Source organism: Microtus ochrogaster, chromosome 15 (assembly GCF_000317375.1).
Source record: "Microtus ochrogaster isolate Prairie Vole_2 chromosome 15, MicOch1.0, whole genome shotgun sequence".
NCBI classification, from domain to species: domain Eukaryota; kingdom Metazoa; phylum Chordata; class Mammalia; order Rodentia; family Cricetidae; genus Microtus; species Microtus ochrogaster.
Genome location: NC_022017.1, coordinates 36,296,389 through 36,319,959, shown reverse-complemented (window position 1 = coordinate 36,319,959; position 23,571 = coordinate 36,296,389). Strand labels below are relative to the sequence as shown.

The 23,571-nt window shown below is 45.7% G+C and overlaps 1 protein-coding gene across 2 annotated transcripts in view; it reads left to right on the top strand.

Annotated features, from left to right (window-relative positions):
• Nucleotides 1–23,571, top strand: part of Tg (thyroglobulin) — a 171,522-nt gene that overhangs the window by 57,695 nt on the left and 90,256 nt on the right. For both annotated transcript variants that reach the window (XM_005354537.2, XM_005354538.1), the window contains exons 28-35: nt 4,838–4,903; nt 5,628–5,708; nt 7,139–7,276; nt 8,352–8,528; nt 10,002–10,113; nt 11,597–11,676; nt 12,783–12,926; nt 20,342–20,407. In XM_005354537.2, the coding sequence (XP_005354594.1) occupies nt 4,838–4,903; nt 5,628–5,708; nt 7,139–7,276; nt 8,352–8,528; nt 10,002–10,113; nt 11,597–11,676; nt 12,783–12,926; nt 20,342–20,407 (864 nt within the window). The remainder of the gene's footprint in view (nt 1–4,837; nt 4,904–5,627; nt 5,709–7,138; nt 7,277–8,351; nt 8,529–10,001; nt 10,114–11,596; nt 11,677–12,782; nt 12,927–20,341; nt 20,408–23,571) is intronic.

Sequence of the window (23,571 nt, the reverse complement as noted above, 5' to 3'; positions counted from 1 at the left end):
CTGGATACACTCGTCTGGTGCATAAACAAACCACACGGGGAAACTAGAAGCCAAAAGACGGGAAATAGTGTTTCACTAGTGGGAGGTGTTGCTAAGTCTCATGTAAAGTATCTGAAGCTAAGTAACGGTGGAGGACTATAGTGATATACCCTGGGCATTTTCCCTGGGAGGTTCAGAACCTCGGTGTTACACCTAATGCCCTGCCCGTCTAATCACAGGAGCACAGGGGCAGACGTGTTACAGGTGAGGATAAGCAGTGAGCAGAAAGAACAGATGAGCCTGGGATGTTCCCTTCTCCCATTTACTGAAGCTCTTCCTACTTTTCTCTGTAAGATATGGAAGCGTTAGAGACAGCAGGCTGGCCTCAATCCACAGGGGTGGCTGGTGGGTTTCTGAGGTCTCCCTGGGCCAGTCAGACTGTCTTTCTGCTTTCTTGCCTGGCTGCCCCTCTTAGCAGGCCCAGGAGAGAGAAAAAGGTTTTGTTTGCAGTCCTAAACTGGTCCTGGCTAGGCCAGCGCTGTTCACAGGGTTAGGCACAGCAGGGCCAGTGTCACCCAGAACTGGTTAGACATGCAAAGTCTCAGGGCCCCATGCCAAAGAGGCTAAGGAATCTGTTTTCTGAGAAGCAGTTCTGATAATGTGTAAACCTGTTGCCTGCTAGGTTGGAGCATAGGCTAGGAGTATCCTGGAAACAAAATAGTTCATTGTACTGTTAGGTCAGACAGTAGCAAGACTGAGACCTGCACATGCACAGTGGTTCAAGGAAGGCACCGCTGTTGTGGTCTTGGCCATCTTACCGCTGAGGGGAAGCAGGGACATGGGAGTTAGGACACCCCCCTAGGGAAGTTTTGCCTGAAACGGGCTCCGGGTGTCTTAGCCACTCCAATAGTGGCAGGCACACAGGGAGAGCTTTGGATAATGTTGTGTCTTTTTTTTTTTTTAACTCATGCTGATACCAAGGCCAATATATAACATGTATGTTGCTCTTTGGAGAATCACTTATGCCTCAATAATTTTTGGACTCATGATATAGAGCATAAAATCCAGTGTAGAAAACACCTAGGAAGTCCAGTTGGCACACACACCAAAGCCTGGAGATACACGTTGGAATCTGGCAGCCTTCCAGAGAGCCTAACTCACTTCTTTTGGGGTAAACAGAATCCAATGGCTTATTTGAGGGATGGCTGCCTCACAGATGCTCTTCATTACTCTGAGAGGTGCCCAGGGTGAGAACAGGCATTTCAGGAAAGACATGTGATGAGCTGGCAGCCGTAAGTCAGTGAACTGCTTAACCAGGACATGTGCTTGGTGCGTGTGCCCAAGGAGCCAGGAATGAGCCCTGGACTCGCCTCCACTCAGAGGGGTGACAATGGAGGAAGGGCCTTTGTGTGTGTGTGTGTGTGTGTGTGTGTGTGTGTGTGTGAGAGAGAGAGAGAGAGAGAGAGAGAGAGAGAGAGAGAGAGAGAGAGAAATCAGAGGACAAACACCTTGGCTGTCAGTCCTTAGGTGCCTTTCATTTTTGTTTGAGACAGGGTCTCTGGGGTCTTACTGAGGCTAGGCTAACTGGACAGTTTCAGGAATCTGCCCTTTTCTCGCTAACACCTCACTATCATTGCAACTGCAAGTATTTTTCTAGTTTATTAAATGGGTTTTAAGGATTAGACTCAGGTCATCACATTCGTGACGCAAGTGATTTATCAACTGAGAAATCTCTCCAACCACAGTGTGTGTGTGTGTGTGTGTGTGTGTGTGTGTGTGTGTGTGTGTGTGTGTTTTCATTCTAGGGCTTTCTTATTTCCTATTTATTCTGATCAAATGTATAAGACAACCTTTGGTTTATAATCCTAGGGGCATACCTCAGGCTGCCCTGACGTCCCTTTTAATAAAGCACCTTCTCAAACAGAAACAAACAAACAAACTCTATCTTCGTCATAGTTCACTGAGGGCCAACCCCTTTCTTCTCATCCCACAATTTCACAGAGGCCGGCTGAATTGCAGAGTTAGCAGATCCGTGAACCAAACACCATTGTGAATGCTTGTTCCGTGCTGGGCCTGCCCAGGTCACAGTCTTTCCAAGTTTGAAAGAATCGCAATGATGGTCCTGGGGACTGCTCAGAGAGTTAAAAGGCATGGCAGGAGACACACAGAGGCAAGGAGCTGCATGAATTGTTTGCATTCCAAATTCCTTTAGTTGAGCCCCACATTCTCCCTCCAGAGTTCTGTGACCTTCTTCAAGCACTTAGCTACCCTGAGCCTCAGGGTGACCCTCTGTGAAGTCTGAACACTTTATGTAATGGAACGAAGTGCCAGCATGCTGTACAGACAGCAAAAAACAGCTTTGTTTTCTAAGGTCCCACTCTCTGGTCATTTGCCTGTGCCCCAGAGCAACCCTCACTAGGGTGGATTGCTTCTGTTTCTTGGCTAGCTGTCGATGTCAGAGTTGAGTCCAGCAGAGACCTGGTCGTGGGTCAGGCAGGCTTAGATCTGTATTGGAAAGCTAATACGGCTAGGCTCCCAGTTGTAGGAAACAGCAGCTCAGTAGAATGCATGACCTTCAAACGGGAAGCTCACCGAAGTCTGCTTTGCATGATTGCTTTCCAGATCCTTTGGATCTCCTGCCGAGGCAAACCTGACCCAGATAGTATATTTCAGAACTGAGTGTGTTGTCCTGCTCATGAATGCTCACTATGGCTCAACCTTTGAACCCCCAAGTTGTTGTGCAAACTCCCTACCATGCCCTCTAGGGCCACTTTCTACTCCCGAGGTCCACATGTGATTTCCCGAAAGCAGAAAATGCTTTCAAGTCATCTGTGGTTACAGCAGCAGATTCTTTGGCATCTGTGATAATTGGGAATTCCTCTGCTCAGATGCCACTGCAAAGTCTCTCTCCTGGACTCCGTCTGAATGCCAGCTCACAGCAAACTCTGCTTCAAAGATGGCAAAGGAAAGATATTAAAAGGCTACCGCAAAAGGAGCAGAGGGATCAAGAAGGAATGGGGTGCCAGCCATAAGTTGGTAGCGGTCTTCACATGTTATCACCACAGCCCTCTGCTGTATCTTTCATAACCAAAACCCCCCAGGCACATGGGAGGCAGCAGGCCAGGTACTGGGTGCAAAGGCTGCAAAGGTTTCCATTGCCAAGGCCAAGAAGCTCCCCAGCTAGCTAAACAGATGGGCATTTCTAAAGCACAATGTTGACCGAGGTTTCTGTCCTGCCTAGTCCTGCAGCTGTTAAGTCTCAAAGACTCAAACAGAGGCCTACATTAGTTATAAACTGATTAACCCATTAGCTCAGGCTTCTTTATAACTTATATTAGCCCATATAAGTTATGGGCTATGTTAAGTTATGGGCATAGTTCTTGTCTATGTTAGCTATGTGGCTTGGTATCTTTTTCTATGAGGCAGTCACATCTTGCTTCCTCTATGGCTGGTCACGATTGCAGACTGAAACTTCCCTCTTCCCATAATTCTCATTGCCACACCTCTACTTCCTGCCTGGCTACTGGCCAATTAGCATTTTATTAAAAATAATACAAGTGACAGGATAAAAGACCATTGTCCCACAGCAGCACAGACCTGCACTTTGGCTTCTTAGATAGGTAGGACTGTTGACTTCGCAATGCTCAAGTAGAAGCCTTCTGCTCAGCTGCTAGGAACTAGCTAGGTTCTAAGATCACTTAACCCATCTACAGCTGATTTCTGTTCCCCACAACCAGAATAAATACGTAAATAAACATGCCCACCATCAACCCACAGAGAACGAAGAGATGATTTGGTACAATTTGACCCCATGGCAGGTATCCATGGGAAGTTTCTCCCTCAAACTATTAGGGATGTGTGCCAGATGAGAATGCTCTGTGCCTGAGGCTGAGTAGGGGAAAAGAGGAACACTTACCACCAAGAGGGTGTGAGAACTCTAGCTTTATCCAGTGTGGCACCAGAGAAGGAGAACTTCCTAGAAAAGAGAGGGGACTAGCTGGAGTGGTACCAGGAGAGGAATGGGGGAAAGGAGAGGATATAAGGCATTATCAAGACAACATAGATGATAAACATCATTGAAAATGTCTTTATAAAGCCCATAACTATATATAATGAATATATGCCAATAAAAAATAAAGAATAGTTAGTAACATTAACAACAAAACTAAATTAAAAAAAGTTGCCAATGATTGAATATGTATCCCATGTGTAGGATCTAGGAGATAATTTCTGTAGAGTATTACCACCATTCAGTTGCCAGGCCCAGTTAATTTTTACATTTATTGATTTATGTATTTGGTGTGTATGTGTGTGCATGTGCATACATGTGTATATTGCATGAGCACACATGCCACCATGTGTATGTAAGGTCAGAAGAGGACAACTGGACTGGGTTAGTTCTCTCCTTCTACCATATGGGATGTGCGGACCAAACTGAGAACACAAGCCTGGGGAGCACATGGCCTTACGACCCACCCTGCTGATCCAGCTTCCTTAAGGAGGTCAGAATCTCAGCAGTTTGATGTTAGAAAATACCCACAATGGGACCTCATAAATACTTTGTTTTCTTTAAGCCATCCCTTAACTGCTTGAGTCTTGCTCCTATGTTGTAGGTTTGTGACCCTTGCTCCTATGTTGTTGCCCCCCCCCCAACATTAGTCTGTCTGGTTCCTTGTGCTGGTTCCTGAAGTCTGACCAGGTGCTCGGATGGCACTCCATGAGGCTTTGAGGGATCCTGTGTAGAGAACAGAGTCAAGCCAGGAAAATCTTGGGGAGAGGGGATGATGAGGCAATTGTAAAGGTGGGTGACCGGTGAGAGCAAGCACCAGCAAGGCTCCTAAATGGCAATCTTCTGCAGGTCTGCCGCTCTTGGAAGGCACTCAAGACACCTCTATCAGCTTCCAGCAGGTGTACCTCTGGAAAGGTGAGCTCCTAGGTGGGGAATCAGGGGTGACAGGACAGTGGCTTCCTGAGTTTGGTCCCAGTTTGAATCCACAAGGTATGCTGCTCCCAGTGGAAGTAATATGCAGACCTATGTTCTATGGGCATGCTTCCTATGGAGCAGAAGGGCTCCCATTCCTCATCAGAGGAGACACATGGGCTAAAAGAATGTCATGCGGAAAGCCTCCAAAAGATGGGGAAGGCAGGAATTGTTTGGATCTGGGGAGATAGAGTTCACCGCTACAGGCTGCCTTTGTCACCAGAGTGGGCTGTTGAAAACCTCAGGAAGCATTTCCCCAGGGAACTTGGCCCCACGAGCCTCTTCTTCCTGGGGCTCAGGGTGATCGAAGGTGATTGTTGCTAGGAGGTTTAATTAAACTTTTTAAATCCTGCCTTGCCTGCTGACCCTCTAAGAGTTGGGATGAGTTCTTCTCCCTCACTGAGTCTCATTTCTCAGAGGTTGCATCTCCTTTAAGGATGTTATGAGCATATATGAGCATTTTAAAGTGTAAATGTTAATAATTATGGTGTCACAAGCAGTCTAGTTCTAGTCCTGAGAGATTGGCCAGTGTTAGGTGCAGGACCAAACCTGCTCACCTGGGTGGCTGGATCTGAGCCTGTCTCTTGCTGAGTTCCTGGTTGTGGGATATAAGGATTGCTATGTAGCTGCCTCATCATTACCAGGGGTCTTATTTTCTTCTTCCTAGAGTCTGACATGGGGTCCCGGCCTGAATCCATGGCATGTGGAAAGGACGTGGCACCGAGGTTAGACCCTCCAGCAGAAGCAGGTATTGCCTCTAAAGAGTTCATACAGTTGGGTCCTGCAGACAAGATAATGGCATTCAAGGTCTAATCAATGAATGGGACTCTTATTTTTACTCCATTCTTAAACCTTGGAGCAGTGGTTCTCAATCTTCTTAATGCTCCATTCCTTTAATAAAATTCCTCATGTTGTGGTGACCCCCAACCATAAAATTATTTTTGTTGCTACTTTGTAATTTTGCTACTGTTATGAAGTGTAATGTAAATATCTGATATGTGACCCAAGGGGGTTGTGACCCACAGGTTGAGAACCACTGAGAGCCTGACAAAGCACCAAATTCTGCCCCTAATCTAATTATTCCCTCACAAATACAGAGACTCCTGAAGTGTGCAGTAAGAACAGAATGTACGGAAGCTTCATTGCCCATTCTCAGTGCTGCAGAAGCAGAAACAAAAACAAGAGCTATAGCAAGAGCAATTACCTGCTTAAAGAGCAGGATTTAATAGAGCATGCTCGGGACCCCAGCATCTCAACCCTGTAGCCCTAGAAAAAAAATTTACTATGTGTCAGAAAATTTCAACCCAGTGGAAATGAACAGTCTATGGGGGGGTCATGGCAGGCAGGGAACGAGTTCATCCAGACAGGGATTGTGGTTGTGCCTGGGGAAGTGTGAGAACAACTTGCCCCCCCCCACCCCAAACCTATAGTTTTACTATAAGGTGACACTAAGGGCCAGGAAGAATGGAGGAAGAGAGAAGTAGAGAGATATGGAGGAGAAGTCTGAGAGTAGAAGGAGGGTGTCTTAGCCTACTCAGTGCTGTAATAACAACATTCCAGACTAAGTACTTTTTAATGAATACTGTGTATTCGCCTCCTAACTCTGAAGGCTGACAAACCCAGCATTGGAAAGCTAAGTCTGGTGAGCGCCTTCCACTGAGCAGTACCATGGTAGAAGATGTCAAAAGGCTCAAGAGAGTGAGAGGGGAGCCAGCTTGCTAGTCTAGCCCGCCCTTGCAGTACGATTTGTCTACTGTGCATTGGATTCAGGGACTGAGTTCCAACAGGACGCAACAAACTGCAGTGTGGCTGGCTGAAAGTTTCAGACCAAAGAATCTGGTGATGTGGCTATTGTGATTGGCTCAGCTATGTCACATAAAGCTACCCAGGCATGAATGGGAATCCCAGAGGAAAGCCCTGTGTTGGGTAGAAAGGTAGACCAGGGGCTCCTAAGGTTTCTTCTGGGTTTCACAAGTGTGTGATTTTTAGGATTTCCTAGGACTTTCTGAACTCCTTTAGTCTGTCCAGATCCATACTGTCATTTCTAGCCCTGCTCTAGCTTCAGGTCATCTAAGAATGTTATGTGTCTCCTGATCTGTCACCAGGTTTGCTTCTCTCTGCCTCATGCATGCTGGAGAGATAAAGGTAAAGGAAGCTGACTCTCTCCTTCTTTTTCAGCTGTGACAACAGAACTTTTCCTCCCTGTGGATACTGCCCAGGTCATTGTCAGGGCAAACCACTCATTGCCCACCAAGCAGTACTGGCTCTTCACACACCTGTTTTCAGCAAAGCAGGCAAGCTCCTGGTGCCTTTCTCGTGAGTATCTTAGACTGAAACCTTCTTCCAGACCCTGGGTCAATAACCCCTGAGATGTAGATAAGTTCAAATTCACTGGCATAACTCAGCGGTCACTACTTTCTTAGCATAGAGATGGGAATTGTTCCCAGCCTTTAAGATGCTCACAGTGAAGGCAGTGTCTGCTCAGCAACCAGAACCTATCATCCATCTGTCCGTCCGTCTGTTTGTCCATCTGTCCATCCATCTATTCATCCGTCCATCCATCTGTTCATCTAATGTTGAATATTCATTATGCTCTAGGACTTCCATTTGACTTTGTGGATGAAACCCAAGCAGAATGAGTCACGACCCTTTACTGAAAATAGTTCATATGTATCTTTGAAAAGACTGACATATGCAAGAGAACAGAGTGTTCACATACAAAGACCTAGGTCTCTGGTCTGCTCACTCTTAGTGCTTCCGGGAGATCATGGGTAAAGCCACTGAGTTTTCATCCTGTTGACTCCCGTATTGCTGACTTTGTTTCTGACCTCTCATTTAACTTGATCACCTGTACACAAGTCACAAGATCACTTATTTCCCCATTTCATAGATTCCCCAGTGTTTTTGTTAGGACGTCATGACTATCATCGGTGTACTAGTATTTTGCCAACTTGACACAAGTTAGGGTCAACTAAGAAAAGAAAGCCTCAATTAAGAAAATGCTTCCATCAGATTGGCTGGAAAGTTAGTCTTTGGGACATTTTCTTGATTAGTGATAGATGTGGGAGAACCCAGCCCATTCTGGGTGGTACAATCTCTGGGAAGGTGGTCCCTCGTTGTGTAAGAAAACAGGCTGATGAAGGCATGGAGAGTAAGCCAGTAAGCAGCGCCCCTCCGTGGTCTTGCATCAGCTTGCCTTGAGTTCCCTTCATGGTAGGCAGTAAGCTATAAGATGAAATAAATTCTTTCCTCCCCAGGTCGCTTGTGGTTGTGGTGTTTACCACAGCAATAGAAAGTAAACCAGTGCACTCTGCTCTGAAAGATTCTCCAGACAAGTCTGCCCACTCAAGGCCTTGCATGGACTAAACACCAACTGCCTTCTTGCCTTTAGGGTGTGCCCAGGAGCCAGCTTTCTGTCAACTTGCAGACATAATGGAGACCACACCTTTGTATTTCACCTGCTACCTCTACCCAGAAGCCCAGGTCTGTGATGACATCTTGGAATCTAATGCCAAGAACTGCAGCCAGATTCTGCCCCACCAACCAAAGGCCCTCTTCCGGAAGAAAGGTAAGCACAGTGGTGTTCATGAGCTGAGTGTCTGATAGACCACCACTCTGCAGATTAAGAAACAGTGAGATTTATTTCTTTTCTCTTTAAGAGTATTACTCTTCACACACACACACGTACGTGGGCACACATACATACATAAACACACACACACACACACACACACACAAACCATTAAAGAAAAAAGAGACCATGAATTTTTTTAAATAGAGCAAGAAGGGATGCATGGATGGGATTAGAAAGAGGAAAAGGAAAGAAGAAATGGTGTAATTATAATCTCAAAAACTGATATATGTATATATAAATACATAAGATTATCCATGGTTCTTCAGAGATATGAAGCCATTGAGAAAGGCATCAGGCTGACACCTCAGAGAGTTCTACTCTGGGGTCTGAACCTCAGGCGGAGCCACTACTGATAGTCTTGCACCAGGATTTCATGCAACTGTGTGATACAGAGATCTCAGAGACAGTGGCTTTTATAATGCCAACGTTGTTCTCCCTTTTCAAGGACATTGATAGTGTCATTTTGCCATCATGGTGGTGATGTCATTTTCACCCTATTTCCCCGGTAGCTTGTTTTTCCACTTTCTTTGTCAAGGACCTTCACATATCTGGGGGCCCTTGGCTTCCCCTCAAACATCAGAGGCCACAAAGCTTGAAGCAGCTCTATTTGGTGGGAGCTTCTTGGGTGTTGGTTTCTCCTTAGTATAATCTGATCCAGTTGTTCTTGGTAGGATCCTTTTGTTAGTTCTCCTAGGCCCTTTGTCAGAGAAATATCACAGTACTTGGCCTGAATATACACATTAGCAAGGTGGGAGAATCTCGGGTCTCTGTGAAGCCTAAATCATGCTCTGTGGGGTTTATGTATCTACTATCAGAGGACACCAAGGGACCCTCTCTTCTGATCCTTCTAGAAATAAATCTTCAATCTTTGCCCTTGGAGGGAGGGTACTTAGACTATCAGTTTCCCTGGAGATGCAGGGGTCTGGAGGCACAATGCTCCCTTCTTGCTACTTCACACAGTGGAGCAGAACCTGCCTTCCTAGTCTCTGGAGCCAAGGTCCTCCACAGGCTTCCTAGACCTTGAGATTGTTCCATCTCTCTAATTCTCATTTCCCCATGGGCTCATGCCTTTTCAGGAGTCCCTTGTAAGAAGCCATGGGCTCCATTCCAAGTGCCTACTAGTGATTCATACTTTTAATTCCGGGACTTGAGAGGTGGAGGCAGGAGGATCAGAAGTTCAAAGACACCCTTGACTACATCTTGAATTCAAGGTTAGCTTAGGTACACAAGACCCCATCTCAAAAACCAACCAAACAAACAGAATCTTATGAGTCTTATTCTTGTGAGATTTGGGAGCAAATTTATTAGTTTCATGTGCTGTCTTCCTGAAAGTTCAGTCTGGTTTTTACTCATTGTCTCCATATTTGCGAAAGCATAATGCATTTTATTTCTTTTCCCTCTGTGAAGTTGTGCTGAACGACCGAGTGAAGAACTTTTATTCTCGCCTGCCATTCCAAAAGCTCACAGGGATTTCCATCAGAGACAAAATCCCTATGTCTGGAAAATCCATTTCCAATGGGTAAGTGGCCAAGTTCTACCTCAACGCTTATTATTCAGATTCCTTGGCTTCCATGAGTAGGTGGCGTCTCAGCTCTTAAAGGCAGAATCATAACAATGATCCAAACCAAAGCCAAGGGTATAGGAGATGACCAGATTAGAAGTCCTTCTTGATTATAGGAGATGACCAGATTAGAAGTCCTTCTTAAGAGATGACATCTTAAACACCACATTCGGCTCTGAGCCTGCAGTCTGCTGAGGGAGATCAGATGCACTAAGCAATAGTGTCAGTTAATAAAAGTGATCAAGATGGTAATAAACTCGTTCTTCAGAGCCTTTCAGGGCTGTGCTCAGAATCTGGAAAGCAAGCTGAATCTTTAACAGGATGTTAGCTTAGAAGAATGCCTGACTTATGACTGCTACAACCTATGCTGGTGTTCCTTTGTTGGCTTTTTTGTTGGCCATTATAACTGAAGATGAATTTACTCTCACCACCCAACATGGGACCTCATTCTTCAGAATCTCCAAGTGTGCCATTGCCTAACCACATCCCTGGACCTTTCTTGGACCTTCTCAGTTTGAGGTCCTGGGATGGGACTCAAGAATCAGAATTTTAAGGAAAATCTCCAGCGAGTCTTTTGTATTTCAGTAGTCACTGATCCGTGAACTGCTAATCTGTGAAGTGCTGTTGAATTAGGGAATTGCATCATGTTGCTGGCATTTAAAAGCGATTTCTGAGAATGGAGCTCAAAAGATGACACCGGTTGCTTTGTCTTAAGGTCCAACTGGGGATAGAAGCTAGACGTCACCATACCGGGAAAGGGGATAGACATCAGATAGCTCTTTATTGGACATCACTATGCTGAGCCAGGGACTGGGGCAGGAACTGGTGCAGTGGAGCTTGAGGTCATAGTACAGGTTTTCAAAAAGAAAGGGAAGCAAATGTAGGCAGGTCAATAGCTGGGTGGGAATCTAGAGCAAAGAAAGCCAGAGAAATGACTTAACCAGTTTCTGGGTGGAAATGTACCTGCACTGGAGAAGCTGCCCGGAAGATACAAACTTCAACACTGGGATAAGACTTGGATTCAGGGAAGAACAACAAGAATGAGGCAGGATTTTCATGCCAGCAATGGCCAAGTAGTTAATCAAGCTCTCAGGAGTTGGGAGTGAGAGATCAGATTAAGACATGAGAGCAAGGCAAGGAATCTTAGAACTGGACTCCAGATCACTGAAGTGCTAGAGCCCCTTTGCCATGAAGCTGCATGGTAAACGAGAACGGTCCTGGAGAGGGCTTCAACGTGTGAGGAAATACACGGAGAATCTGAAGAAAAGAGTGAGGCTTTGTTTGCAGAAATCTAGAAAGCCAGTGTTGGCCAAAAGCGCCCACACTTTGTGTGCTCACAGAGAAATCTGATCCCCAAGGTTCGAATTATTCCATTCATTCTGCACAGTATGTCATGGGTGCCCACGGGAGTCTTCACACTTGCCTTCTCTTCTGACTCTAGGTTCTTCGAGTGTGAGCGGCTCTGCGACAGGGACACATGCTGCACTGGCTTTGGTTTTCTAAACGTCTCCCAGTTGCAAGGTGAGGGTGATAAAGGAGGCATCCCCTGCCCTCTGGCATATCACATCAGTGTAGAAACACACTTATAATCCTACATGGTCTCTGCTATCTCCTCAAGACAAGAAGGATGAGTGAACCTCATTACAGTAAGGAAATAGGGCTGGGTGAAGCAGGCAGCTCATCAGTATGAAATTAGCAGTGTGGTGGCCCTGGGTCACTAATCTATCCCTTCATATATACATATGTCCATCTGATCCCAGCAAATGTCCCTCCTTGTTTCCATACTTCACTTACATGTCTTCTGAGCTATTTCCAGAGCTCTGTCCAGGGATCATGGTTGACTGAACTTTAGATACATCACATGATCTATATTGAACACTCATTCAGCCACTTACTGATGCTATGATTCTGGAAAGTTCTCTTCTAATCTCTCCAGGCCTTCGCATCCCTTTCTGTAAATAGTAACACACATTGTTTTGTTGTAATGAGGCCACTTGGTCGTTCCAGCTGCTCGGCAGCTCAGACCCCAAATAATCACACAGAAATCATATTATTTAAATCACTACTGGCCCATTAGCTCTAGCTTTTTAATAGCTAACTCTTACATATTAATTTAACCCATCTCCATTAATCTGTGCGTCACCACAAGGTCGTGGCCCACCAGCTAAGTTTTAGCACATCTGTCTCTGACAGTGGCTCCATGGCTTCTCCTTAACTCCACCTTCCTCCTCCCAGCATTCAGTTTAGTTGTCCCCATCTAAGTTCTGTCCTGCTCTGCTATAGACTCAAAACAGTTTCTTTATTAATCAATGGTATTCACAGCAAACAGAGGAGAATCCCACACCATTGTTTCCCTCCCCAGACATAGTGAAATGATACCCATAGATCTGGTTCACCTCTTATGTATGATTGGAAGGTATTCTGTTATGAGTAGCTACCTCCATTCCTGGACTCCAGGGCTATGACTCTTAGATAGAGGAACTGAATCTGTAGGGATGGCCAAGTCCATACCTGGAATACAGAACAAAAGCTCAAACAGCATGTTGAGCGATGGCTTGCAGAATCCCTCCTGTTCAGCTCATCTTTCTCCCTGGCTAACTCTCCTAAACTCCTGGCTTCTCCACCAGGAGGAGAAGTGACCTGCCTAATTCTGAACAGCATGGGGATTCAAACATGCAGCGAGGAGAATGGAGGAACCTGGCGCATTTTGGACTGTGGTTCTGAGGACACTGAAGTCTACACCTATCCCTTTGGGTGGTACCAGAAGCCTGGTGAGTAACCTGCTCCTGGCAGTTGTGCCTTTTGTAGACTGTGTCCCTATCCTGCATTAGAATGACATCTTAGGTTCAGGAAGATTAGTCAGAATTCACTGGGTGCCAATAGCTGAAACTGATTCTATTTACTTTAAGAAGAAAAGAAATGCCCTGGGGACTGTTTATTAACCTAAAGGAAAGGTGACCAGTTAGGTCTCAGGACAGATGGAAGCAGACCAGGTTCCATAGGTATACTTAGCCAGTGTCTATAGCCAAGTTCTTCAATGTGCCACTTCTGACTGATCGCTTTAGGAGGGCAATCATTGTTTCCTATAGAAGCTTCACATTCAGGATCTATCTGCCCAGCATGTTCAATGAATACTCCCACCACAGAAGGAACAGCTTGAGTGACAGCCTCAGCAAATCCAGAGCTACTGGAAAGAAAGGAGGCTAAGGTCCTGTTACTGGACAGGTAACAAAGTCAAGAGTCGTCTCCTCTTCCTCGATTTCCTCACTGTGTCGACTGTTATCCTGAGTCAGGATGACGTAATGCATGGCAAGGTCAGGGAAGGAAGGGGACAGCCTGTGTATGCTTTTATGCACTTGAGTTAAGATTTCAGGAAAGGCCAGCCCGAGCCCTCTGTGGTTCATGAAGTCAAGCATCTAAGCATCATTTCCAGGGATATTTTAGAACAATCTAAAATATTGAAAAATATGGAAAAAAAAGAGTGAGTGCTTTTGTGTGTGCTTAGACATAACTAGACGCATATGAGACTTAGCATCCTCCCTCTATCAAGACAGGCTGGTCTTCGAGGACTTGTACCACTCCTTAGATTCTGTCAGGAAGACAAGTGGCTGAGGCTCTGGGTCCTTATTGCCTAGGTTTTGGGTGTCTATGGTGTGGGTGACTGCATGGAAACTAGAAGAGACTCTCCTTCCGCTTGTGTCCCAGGAGCAAACTCATGAAGATGTCTCAGAGATGAAAGGATTGTTTCAGAGAGAAACAGAGAGCCCGAGAAGGGGATCAATGTCCCCAGCCTGTCCCATGGGTAGCTCACTTCCAGTTGTGAGCGAATCTGGACAGTGCTGGCCATTGTTGACACTTCCCTAGAAACTAGAGTTATGCAATAACTGGTGTGACAGGAGGCTTAGAGAAATGGAACTTTGCTCTCCACATTCTTCCCACCATAACCCACCATTTTTCTACCTAGTTTGGGAAGCGAGTTTGGAAAACTGGCATTTTTCCTGTGCCTGCTGTGTGTCAGACACATGCTAGGTCTGTGTGAGCCCTGCTATTTCACCTCATAGGAATTTAGTGGAGTGGACATCACTTCCTCCATTTTCTTATGCAACAAATGAGGCCGACAGTGGAAGATGCTGGCCCAGTTACATGGCTATTGAGAACCAACCAAGTTGAAATCCCAGGTCTGATTGGCCCCAGCTTCCCTGTCTCGTTTTCAATAATTCCTGGCAGACTACCTAGTGAGTGGGTTATTAAAATCTCCAGACACCTTTCCTGGCTGGGTTTCCACAATTCTAATAACTTATAAGCGATTGATCCACGATCTGAAACAGGCTAACACGATAGCAGATCAGCTGCTTCTAGAGTGGCCTTTCTAGTGTAGGCCATGTTGGAGCTAAAGGACACATAGTTTGGTTTCCAGAGCAAAGATGCCTTTGGTCTTACTCATACACCTATATGTTCTTCAGCTTCCCAGCAACTAGTATGGACATAATTATTTCCAGGTTGGAAGGCATCTTCCTGCTCATGCTATCTTCTGCATCCTAGGTCTTGATTTGAGGTTGTCCTGTTGGATTTTTCTTTCAACAGCTTGAATTGTTTTTTTGGGAAAAATGGGAGTTGTATAATGAAATTGCCTCTGTGGGTTTATATGCCAAGGGACATTTTTCCAGAGACGTCTCTAGGCTTGATCTTGAGGGCCAGGGATGAAAAGGGCATGCTTGCCTAATACATTAGTTCTGAAAGACCCCATGGACAGCTGCAAGTCTTACGCTGCTCCAGAGGCATGCTCACCTCAGGACCTCCTCTTTGCCTATCCTCCCACCTTTTTACCCCGCCAACATCTGGAAAATGCCACGTTCCATTTTCATTTGACTGTGGAAGAGTTGGACAGAAAGCAGCTTAAGCGGTAATTCATTTGTTCAGAATGTGATGGAAGTCAGTCCAAGCTGTTTCAACATCTTGACAGGGGCTGGCAAGGACAAGAACCTGAGGTACTCCTGGTTCCAACAGGTCCCAGATGCTCTGTTCCTTTTCATCCGACTGCCTGGAGTGTTAGTGTCTTCCAACACACACTCTGTGGCTCTGGGTAGGGACTCAGGAGTCCTAACCAGAAGCCACATGGCAGAGGATGAAAATTTATATCAGAACTGTCACTCAACTGAAAATAGTGCTGTCAGGAGTGCTCTAGTGTGACAGCCTGGCCTCTGTTCATTAGGATCTGATGCTGGAGGCCGGCACTTTCTCATGATATCCTCATTCCCCTCAGAGAAGAAACAAGAGGTTCAGGGAGACCAAGGGGACACAGCAGGTAGCTGACAGGCCTGGGACCCAATTTCCTTTACCTCTGATTTCCTGTGTTATGTGGCAGAGTGTATATGGTTCTGGTTTCCTGGCCTCCAGGGGCTCCCAGTCTTAAAGGGAGCTACAGTTGCCGAGGAGGTAAATCCCTGTTGCTGGAATTCCCACCCTAGAGCTGGAGCCTCCAGAGCTTCACTGGGTATTTGTACTGGTGTGCTGCGCTGGTCATTGAGGAACGGGAGAAGAACAGAACGTTGCCGCTTTTCATAGGTACAGCCTACAGAGGTCAGCGTGAACATGTGTGAGCAATTGTAGCACAGCAGGAACAGCTTAGAGGAAGTCTGATTGTACAAAATATTGGCAAATAAGACATGGGTTCTCCTGGGAGCCACAGATGTCTGTTGTAGAAATTAAATGGGTCCTCCTTCTGGCTTCAAGGGTCACCTCCCCATGTCTTCTGGATCCATTGGCACAGAGATATCCACACAGGCAAGCTAAGCTAAACAGTTGCTCTCATTGTTTGGATGCAACTGAGAAGAAAGAAAAGTTATTCTAATGGCATCAGCCTCATATCTTCCATCTGTGACTCTGGTACAAATCACCTTGGTTGCATACATGGCTGTGGATGTTCTGGTGTGAGGCCCCTTATGTGTTTTAGGACAAAGAGAAGATGGCTGGCTGTCAGCGGACACTCTGACAGGACACAGTGTAGCTCTCAGGATAGACAATGACTTTGTCCTTAAGTGATTTTCTTCAGAAAGATATGAAGAAGTCTTCAGACCATAGTGTCATTGCTTCCCAAGATCTAGACAGGGAAAAAAGCCTTACTGAAAAATGTCCTCCTTCCAGTCAACTATACTGGCCAGCTCCAAACCATCTTTTGACTCATACTATATTTTCTGAAATGTAGTCTCTCTCTGTGTGTGTCTACAAACTCATTTTCCATGGAGTTCCACTTTCTTGAGTAGACACAAACACACAAGCATGCTGTGCAGTTTCCCTGCACATGCAGACACCACAGGCATGCTCCTCCAGTCCTCGTCTTTGGATCAACGGATGCCCTACAATAGCCGAGAAGGATCTGTCCAGGGCTGGAGAAAGCACCACAAACAGCAGCAGCACTGAGCCAAAGCCCTGAAGGGTAGGTGTGATCCAAACCACCTCCTCTTGGTCAGTCCTTGCACAAGAGGCAAAATGTTCACTGAGGACTCTGACGGACAGAAGCTGTAGGAGACTTTGGCCTTGCTGCAATGAAGAAGGAAGGTGGCCCTTCCTAAGCACTGGCCATCTGTAGACATGACTGAGCTTGCATACAGCATCAGTGTTCTTTCTGTGAGGAGAGTTCCTTTCCTGTCCCTCGTGGAGGAAATGTTTTCTCTGATCAGATCACATCATAGCACAGCAATGTGACAGGTGTTGCTGCGCTGAGTCCTCTGGCTGAAGCCGTGTGTGTAGCAGAGTTTAGATGGGAAGGGAAGACTGCTCTTTTGCAGGGATCACTCCAAAAAGACTTTAGGAAAGAGTGAGTCTGAGATAAAGAGTAGGAGGCAGAGAAGCAGAGGGTAGAGACAAGGGAAGCGTATTCTCACCTCACACACCTCACAGCCCCAGCAAAGAGGGTGATCCACTAGCCATTGCTTTTCACCTTAGCTGTACTCACAGAGGACAGAACAAAACTGAGTCCTTCAGTGCCGGGGAAAACGAGTTACACACCAAGAACATAGAAGTATCAAAGGGGATCTTCATAGATCCCGTGGGAGTCTATGATCCTGTGGGAGCAGCTTCCTGATACTGCTGTCCTTGAGTTCATGCAAAGTTCGGTGTATCTTAGCACATCTATAAGTTGGCAGATGTCCTGGCCAACTTTGTGAATGAAAAATAAGTTTTGTCTTTAGTCCTCCCCAGCAGCAGGGCGCCCAGAACGGAAACAGTTTTGGTGTCCAGAGGATCAAGACACAGGGACCTCTCGGGTTCACAGTATCATGAGCCCAGGACTCCCTGCATAGGTGGGAACAGGCTCTGGTACCCCTTGCATTTTGGAGAAGACAATGTCACTGCATCACATGGGAGCTTGTGGGGCAGCAATTGGCTTTTCTCACAGAGTCAAATGTGTCTTCTTGAAATGTCACAACTCTGGGTCCTCTCTTCTGATAGGCAAGGGCCCTCAAAACCTGGTGAAGTTGTAGGCACAAAAGAGACATTAGGAAGAGATGGGCGACTCTTGGGACCCACACAGATGGCGCTACTTCCAAAGCAGTCACTGTATCCTTCATCCTTACTCCCATCACACCAAAGCTCTCACACTTACCACACACTATGTGTTCCTACCATTGGCTTAAACCCTTTAAACATGCTTAGTCTTCGTGGCAAATAAGTCCTATCTGGAAGCTATGGTGGACCCCAGTTACAAGCACAATTACTGATGCATTGAAGCTTGTCATCCTTAGTCCCAAGATCCAGATCCTAGGAAGAAGATAGCAAGATAAAATACTCTTTAGTTCTCCTGTCCTGCAGGAAATGTCAAAGGCCCGAGGAGCTCTCTGCTAGAAAGTAGAATAAAGACCTGATGTACAGATCTTACTACATGCCAGTGTTATGAATGCTTGCTGTGCTGCTTGAGATCAATATTCAAGCTATCCATGGCCTGTTATGCCGCTAGATTGTTGCTGCAGGCAGATCTAGGAAGCAGTATGCATAAGTGGCTGCTGGGAGCTTTGTCTCCATCCCCTGTCCTCAGTTCAGATATTTCTGTTGTCTCTAAGTTTCCAAAAGAAGCTCACACATCCAAACAGAACTTTCTGTGGATTTCTAGAACAGACTGCCCAGATAAAATGGAACACACATTTGAATAAACAAACACCCTCAGCATACACCAGGCTGTTACTTAACGACTGTACTCTCAGATTCCCTATTCTGAGCATCTTCTGGGAAAAGAAGGCATTTAGTAGACCAGGGACAACAGAGCAGGGTTACTGACTGGAATCTGGCTGATGACCAGGTACAGAGGAGTGCAGAGGGAAGTTGTTTGCAATTGCAGCCATTCTGTACGATGCTTTCAGTATGTGGGAGCAGAGCCTCAGCTCAGAGGTTGGCATCTGGGAACCTATTGGAAATGTCAAGTCTCAGACGTACAATTGGGCCTTAGAGTTGGGCCCTTGGGAAGTGGGGCTCAGCACAGTGTTACCTGTTGTTATCTAGTCTTGAGGTGGTTTTTAAAGTCAATTAAAGTTTGGCAATTGATATCTGGAAATGATGGCAAGAAGTGGCTCTTGGGCAATTGGAACCAAGGAAGAGAAGAGGCTTAGGACTGAAGGTTCTGGAACCTTGAGATGCTGTGGGTCTTAGCTTGGTTTGTATGGTTATCACAGAACACCACAGACAGGGCAATATACAAGGAAATGCCTCTCACAGTTCTGGAAGACCAATCAATACCAAGGTGCTGGCATCTGGAGATGGTCTTCTGGCATTTTTACAGGGTAGAGGCAATGTATGGTGACAAACAAGGTGAGGACAGGAGAGTACACTGGAGACACCATCTTTGACAAAAAGGACTGCTCATAGGATCATCTCGAGGTTAATACACACCTCCCCAGGCCTCACCCCCACCAAGGCATTTGTCTATTTGTGAAGGTGGGAGCCCCACAGACCTAACCGCCACTCAAAACCCCGCCTATTGGTTGTTGTAGAGGCAAATCAACTTCCACAAGAGTTTTGGAGGGAACATTCGAGTCACAGCCTGGCATTTTGCACACCCAACAAAAGGGAAGAAGATGGGAGATGGAAATATTGGGGGAGCCATCCAGGACTTCTGGAACCAGCATAGACATAGACTCTGACCCAAGGCACAAGAGACAATGACATGAGTGTGTCATTATGAGGGGAAAATATTCTGAATGGACCGTGCCCAAGTTTGTTGACTGCTTACTGTATTTCCCTGGCTGTAATTTTAACCCCTATAAACCTCACAACCCTGAGATAGGACGCTATTGACTTCTGAGCACAGAACCTATAAGGGAATTCTCCAGATCATACAACTGTAGTGAAAGTCACAGTAATCTCACTCTGGAACCTCTGGCCCTGGAGTCACTGCTCTCAGGAGATAATCATGGATTCCTATCGCTCCCAGTGAGGGAGAGGGGTTCTGAGCTTCATTCTGTTTAAGTCGTTAGAAGGAGAAAGAATGAGGAGGCTTTGAAGATTTGGATTTGTTCAGTGAAGGGAGAGGAAGGGAGGCTAATTAGCATTTCTGTGTCACCTAGAGGGTTCGTGTTTCTCACTGGCTTCTTGGGTCAATTTCACTATACAAACGCCAAAAGTAGATGACCTGTCCCTTTGCCCTGCTTCTCTGTGATATGTTATGTTCAAACCCAGGCCTGTCTTTCCCCAGCATTCAGGTATCCCCATCCATGTAACTTGCTACTTATCACTGCTCTTGACTGAACTTTTGTACCTTGTTCTGTGGCGAATATTACACATTAGGTCACCTCTGTAGTCCCACAATCCCCTTAGCAGTATACTGGTAGTGTGACCTCCATAGCACAGATGTAGAAGCTGAGGCATGGGGTGCTTTGCCCACATTGTCAGATTCAGGGAAACAGTGGCAGGCATTTGCAGTGTGGTCAATGGCAATGACATGTCAGTGGATGATGCTACTCCTAGATGGAAGCTGTAAGGCAGTATTGAAGTCTACTACGGCCTATTTACCTTGTGTGGTGGGAACTGTAGCATGATTTTGGGTAAAGCCTTCCTGAGCCAGGGTCGTGAGAGAGGAAGTCAATGTAGAGCCCCTCCCCCAACTCCTTCTGACCTGCACAGACCTTCGGTTTCCATCACCGCCCTGGACCTTTCCTGTTGTCTCCATGGCTGTAACACTGCCTCTGCTTCATTCTAGCTGTGCAGAGTGGCACTCCCAGCTTCTGCCCTTCTGCTGCCCTGCCATCCCTCACCGAGGAGAAGGGTAAGTTCATTGTCTAGGTGACCATTCTTGGGAGAAATATCATCTTCTTTCTCTTTTCCTTTGTGCAGTGGCCTATCTTTATAAGATGGGACACTGTTATATTCGTGAATATTAGACTCTTTCTGTGGGAAAAACACATTTAAATAGGCTGGATTCCAGCCATGTGCCCTTTCCAAGGACATAAATGACAGTAGTGCATGCATAACAGCTCATGGAATCAGATGGGGCTTACACCTGGTATTTTCCTCGTCCTGTCTAGTAATGTGTCACCCTCCCAGGTACAGATGTACAGATTAGACTCACAGAGTCCCACGCAAAGTCAGGAGAATGGGTGTTGTGGTTCCAAAGTGAAAAGCCAGTTGTTTATTGGGGCAAGTCATCTGGAGCTTTCAGTCACTGGACAGAGTACAGTAAACACTGAAGCTAGTCCCATAGCCAAGAGTTCAATCAAGACTGAGGCAGCCCACCCTTCTGTTCTACTGCAACATGCTCCACGTGGCTGAGGGAAAGCCCAGGAACTCAGGACTGTGGGGGCTGCGACTGCCCTGTGCTCTGGGGTAAGGTCAAGGGGTCTGGCCAGTATTGGTTAAGTCTTCTGCACTGTGCTTCCTTCCACTTCTTCCTACTAGGAAATGAGGTGCACATACTAGGTTCCAGGTGCCACCGACCTTTGATTTCTGTCCTATGACATGATGCTTAAGAAGTTTGAGATAGCCGTCATTATGTCTCTAACTGGGGAGATAGACCATAGGTCATCTAGGAAGGGGTTATTTGACACCAAGGCTACACCAAAACATAAAAATGTCAGCCTGTGTCACGAGCCTGCTTCTCACAGTCAAAGCAGATGACTTTGAAAATCACACAGCATACACGTATAGTCATTTTCTCTATTGGATCCTCTATTGGATCACTGCTACACACATAATCAGTTTCCAGTTCCCTGAAGTACCACGAGGTGGGTGTCATTATTGGCAGTCATAGATGGTAGAGGTATAGCTTAGAGAGATCTGATGACACCCAAGTCCTCACTGCAGATATATGTCTGAACCAAATTTATCTTGAATTGTATTGGGGTAGTATATAAATATGGTTGGGGTAGTCAAAGTGCCCAAAAGATTTGTGGTTTAGGAGTAGTCAAAGTACCCAAAAGATTTGTTGTTTAAGGTCCACATGCATGTATGCATGCGCACGCACGCGCGCGCATGCACACACACACACACACACACACACACACACACACACACACACACACACAATGTATATGACCTCTATTCTCCCTGCCTTTCCCATGCCAGAAGCCACCACTTTGAACTCTTGTGACTCTTTGTTGTTACCTTTGTCTCTGTGTTTCTCAGTTACACATAGATCCCATTACTGCCTAGTTTGTCCATTTTAAAAGAAAACCCCTCCCACCTAGCAACAACTAGCTGACACACTGGCTAGCAGGGTCCAGTCTTACGCGGCTCTATTTGTCCTGCCCTACTGCTATTAACTCTACTGTAAGGTTGCAAAACCTCACTGGTTTTTAACCATTGTGGCATTGTGTGTGTCTATTTCCACACTGCTGCCGAGCTCTCTAAAGCATGCATCATCATGTAGGCTTCTGTGTGGTCATCTGCTTACTCTTTCCTCTCGTGTCCTACATGACAGTCACACTCCAGTGGTGGGCAAACAGTTAAAGACAGCACTGTGTCGACAGTGGGATTTTCCTGTTATCCCCAAGTCTACCAATGTTTCTCTCGTTTGGAATATTTGGATTTTATGAGTCTTCATTGTCATGAGAGTTTGAGGAAGAATGAATACCCTGAGCCTCTTATGACAGCTAAACTGTTTCCTGAGCTAATTAATTCTCCAAGGAGAAATTTTATGCCAGAGAAAGTGATATTTTAAGACTCGGATCACATTGGCTAATTGCCCTCAAAATTCCTAGTTACATCCTTTTGGATGTGAATTAATTGGCTGTTTTTTTTTTTCACATCACATACTCATCATCCTAAAATAGTATATTAAAAATAGTTAATTTATATAAAAACCATGCTTGGTATATAAATGTCAAATACAGTTACAGATATACAAATCAAACCATAACATTGCTGGAAAAGGTTTATAATGCTTGCTCTGTCTGTATTTAACTTTTGTTTTATTGAGACTTGATCTTTCTCTCTCTCTCTCTCTCTTCTCTCTCTCTCTCTCTCTCTCTCTCTCTCTGAAAACAGTGGAGAATGGAATACTATCTTCTTCCATGTAGTTCATAGCCCCAAGAAGATGCATCCAAAAAAAACGCTGATGTCCCAGTAATTTTAAATGTGCCTTCACTGAGTCAGACTTAAAAGCAGAGCAGAGTCCGTCTGTGCTAAGAGTTCCCTGTTGGAATGCAGAGTTTGGGATTAGCCCTTTGATGTGGACTAGAGGCAGGGTTCAATTCTACCTTCAGTGCTTTGGCTTACCACTGTTTGATTCTGATTCAGAAAAGTGACTATGTATGGATGTGTGTGCGAACACATGCATGTGCTCACACGCATGCACAGTGCACGTGTGAGAGCCTCATTGTTCTGAACTTTCTAATCTGGGGAAAAAATGAAATATCAAGTATTTGCAAATCATTTGATCAGCACTAGGAAAACAGATAATAACGTGGTTTATTTTTCAAACGAGGAAACCGAGGATCTAATGGGTTACTAATCTAACCTAGGGCTGGGCTATAAGCCCATACCATCTGGCTTGTCCTATAGTTAGAAGAGATTTACTTTGATGGTGTTCCTGGAACAGGTTGACAGAGGTGACCCCTTGACTCTAGGTCCCTACAGTAGTCTCATCTCTTGTCTTCATTACTCTGTTGTGTTTCTTAGCTTTCTGTTCAATGTTGACACTCCAATCATGGACTGCCTGTGATAAATCATGGAAAATGGGGCTCACCCGAAACCCAGATCCCAAGTAAAGTCATAAGGAGTAAAGATGGAGTTTTTCCAATGAAGAAATCTGTCCTTATAAAAGTATAAGGTGTCAGTATGAAGGGGTAGATACCGTAGAAATGGGCAGGAGTCGGGTGAGCCTGCGGGAAGATGACAATTGGGTACTCAGTATCTGGGGAATGAAGGGTAGTGGGGATGGCTGGGAATTGTCTACTGTTATCAATGGTAAAGCAGCCAGGAGTGCCTGCAGAA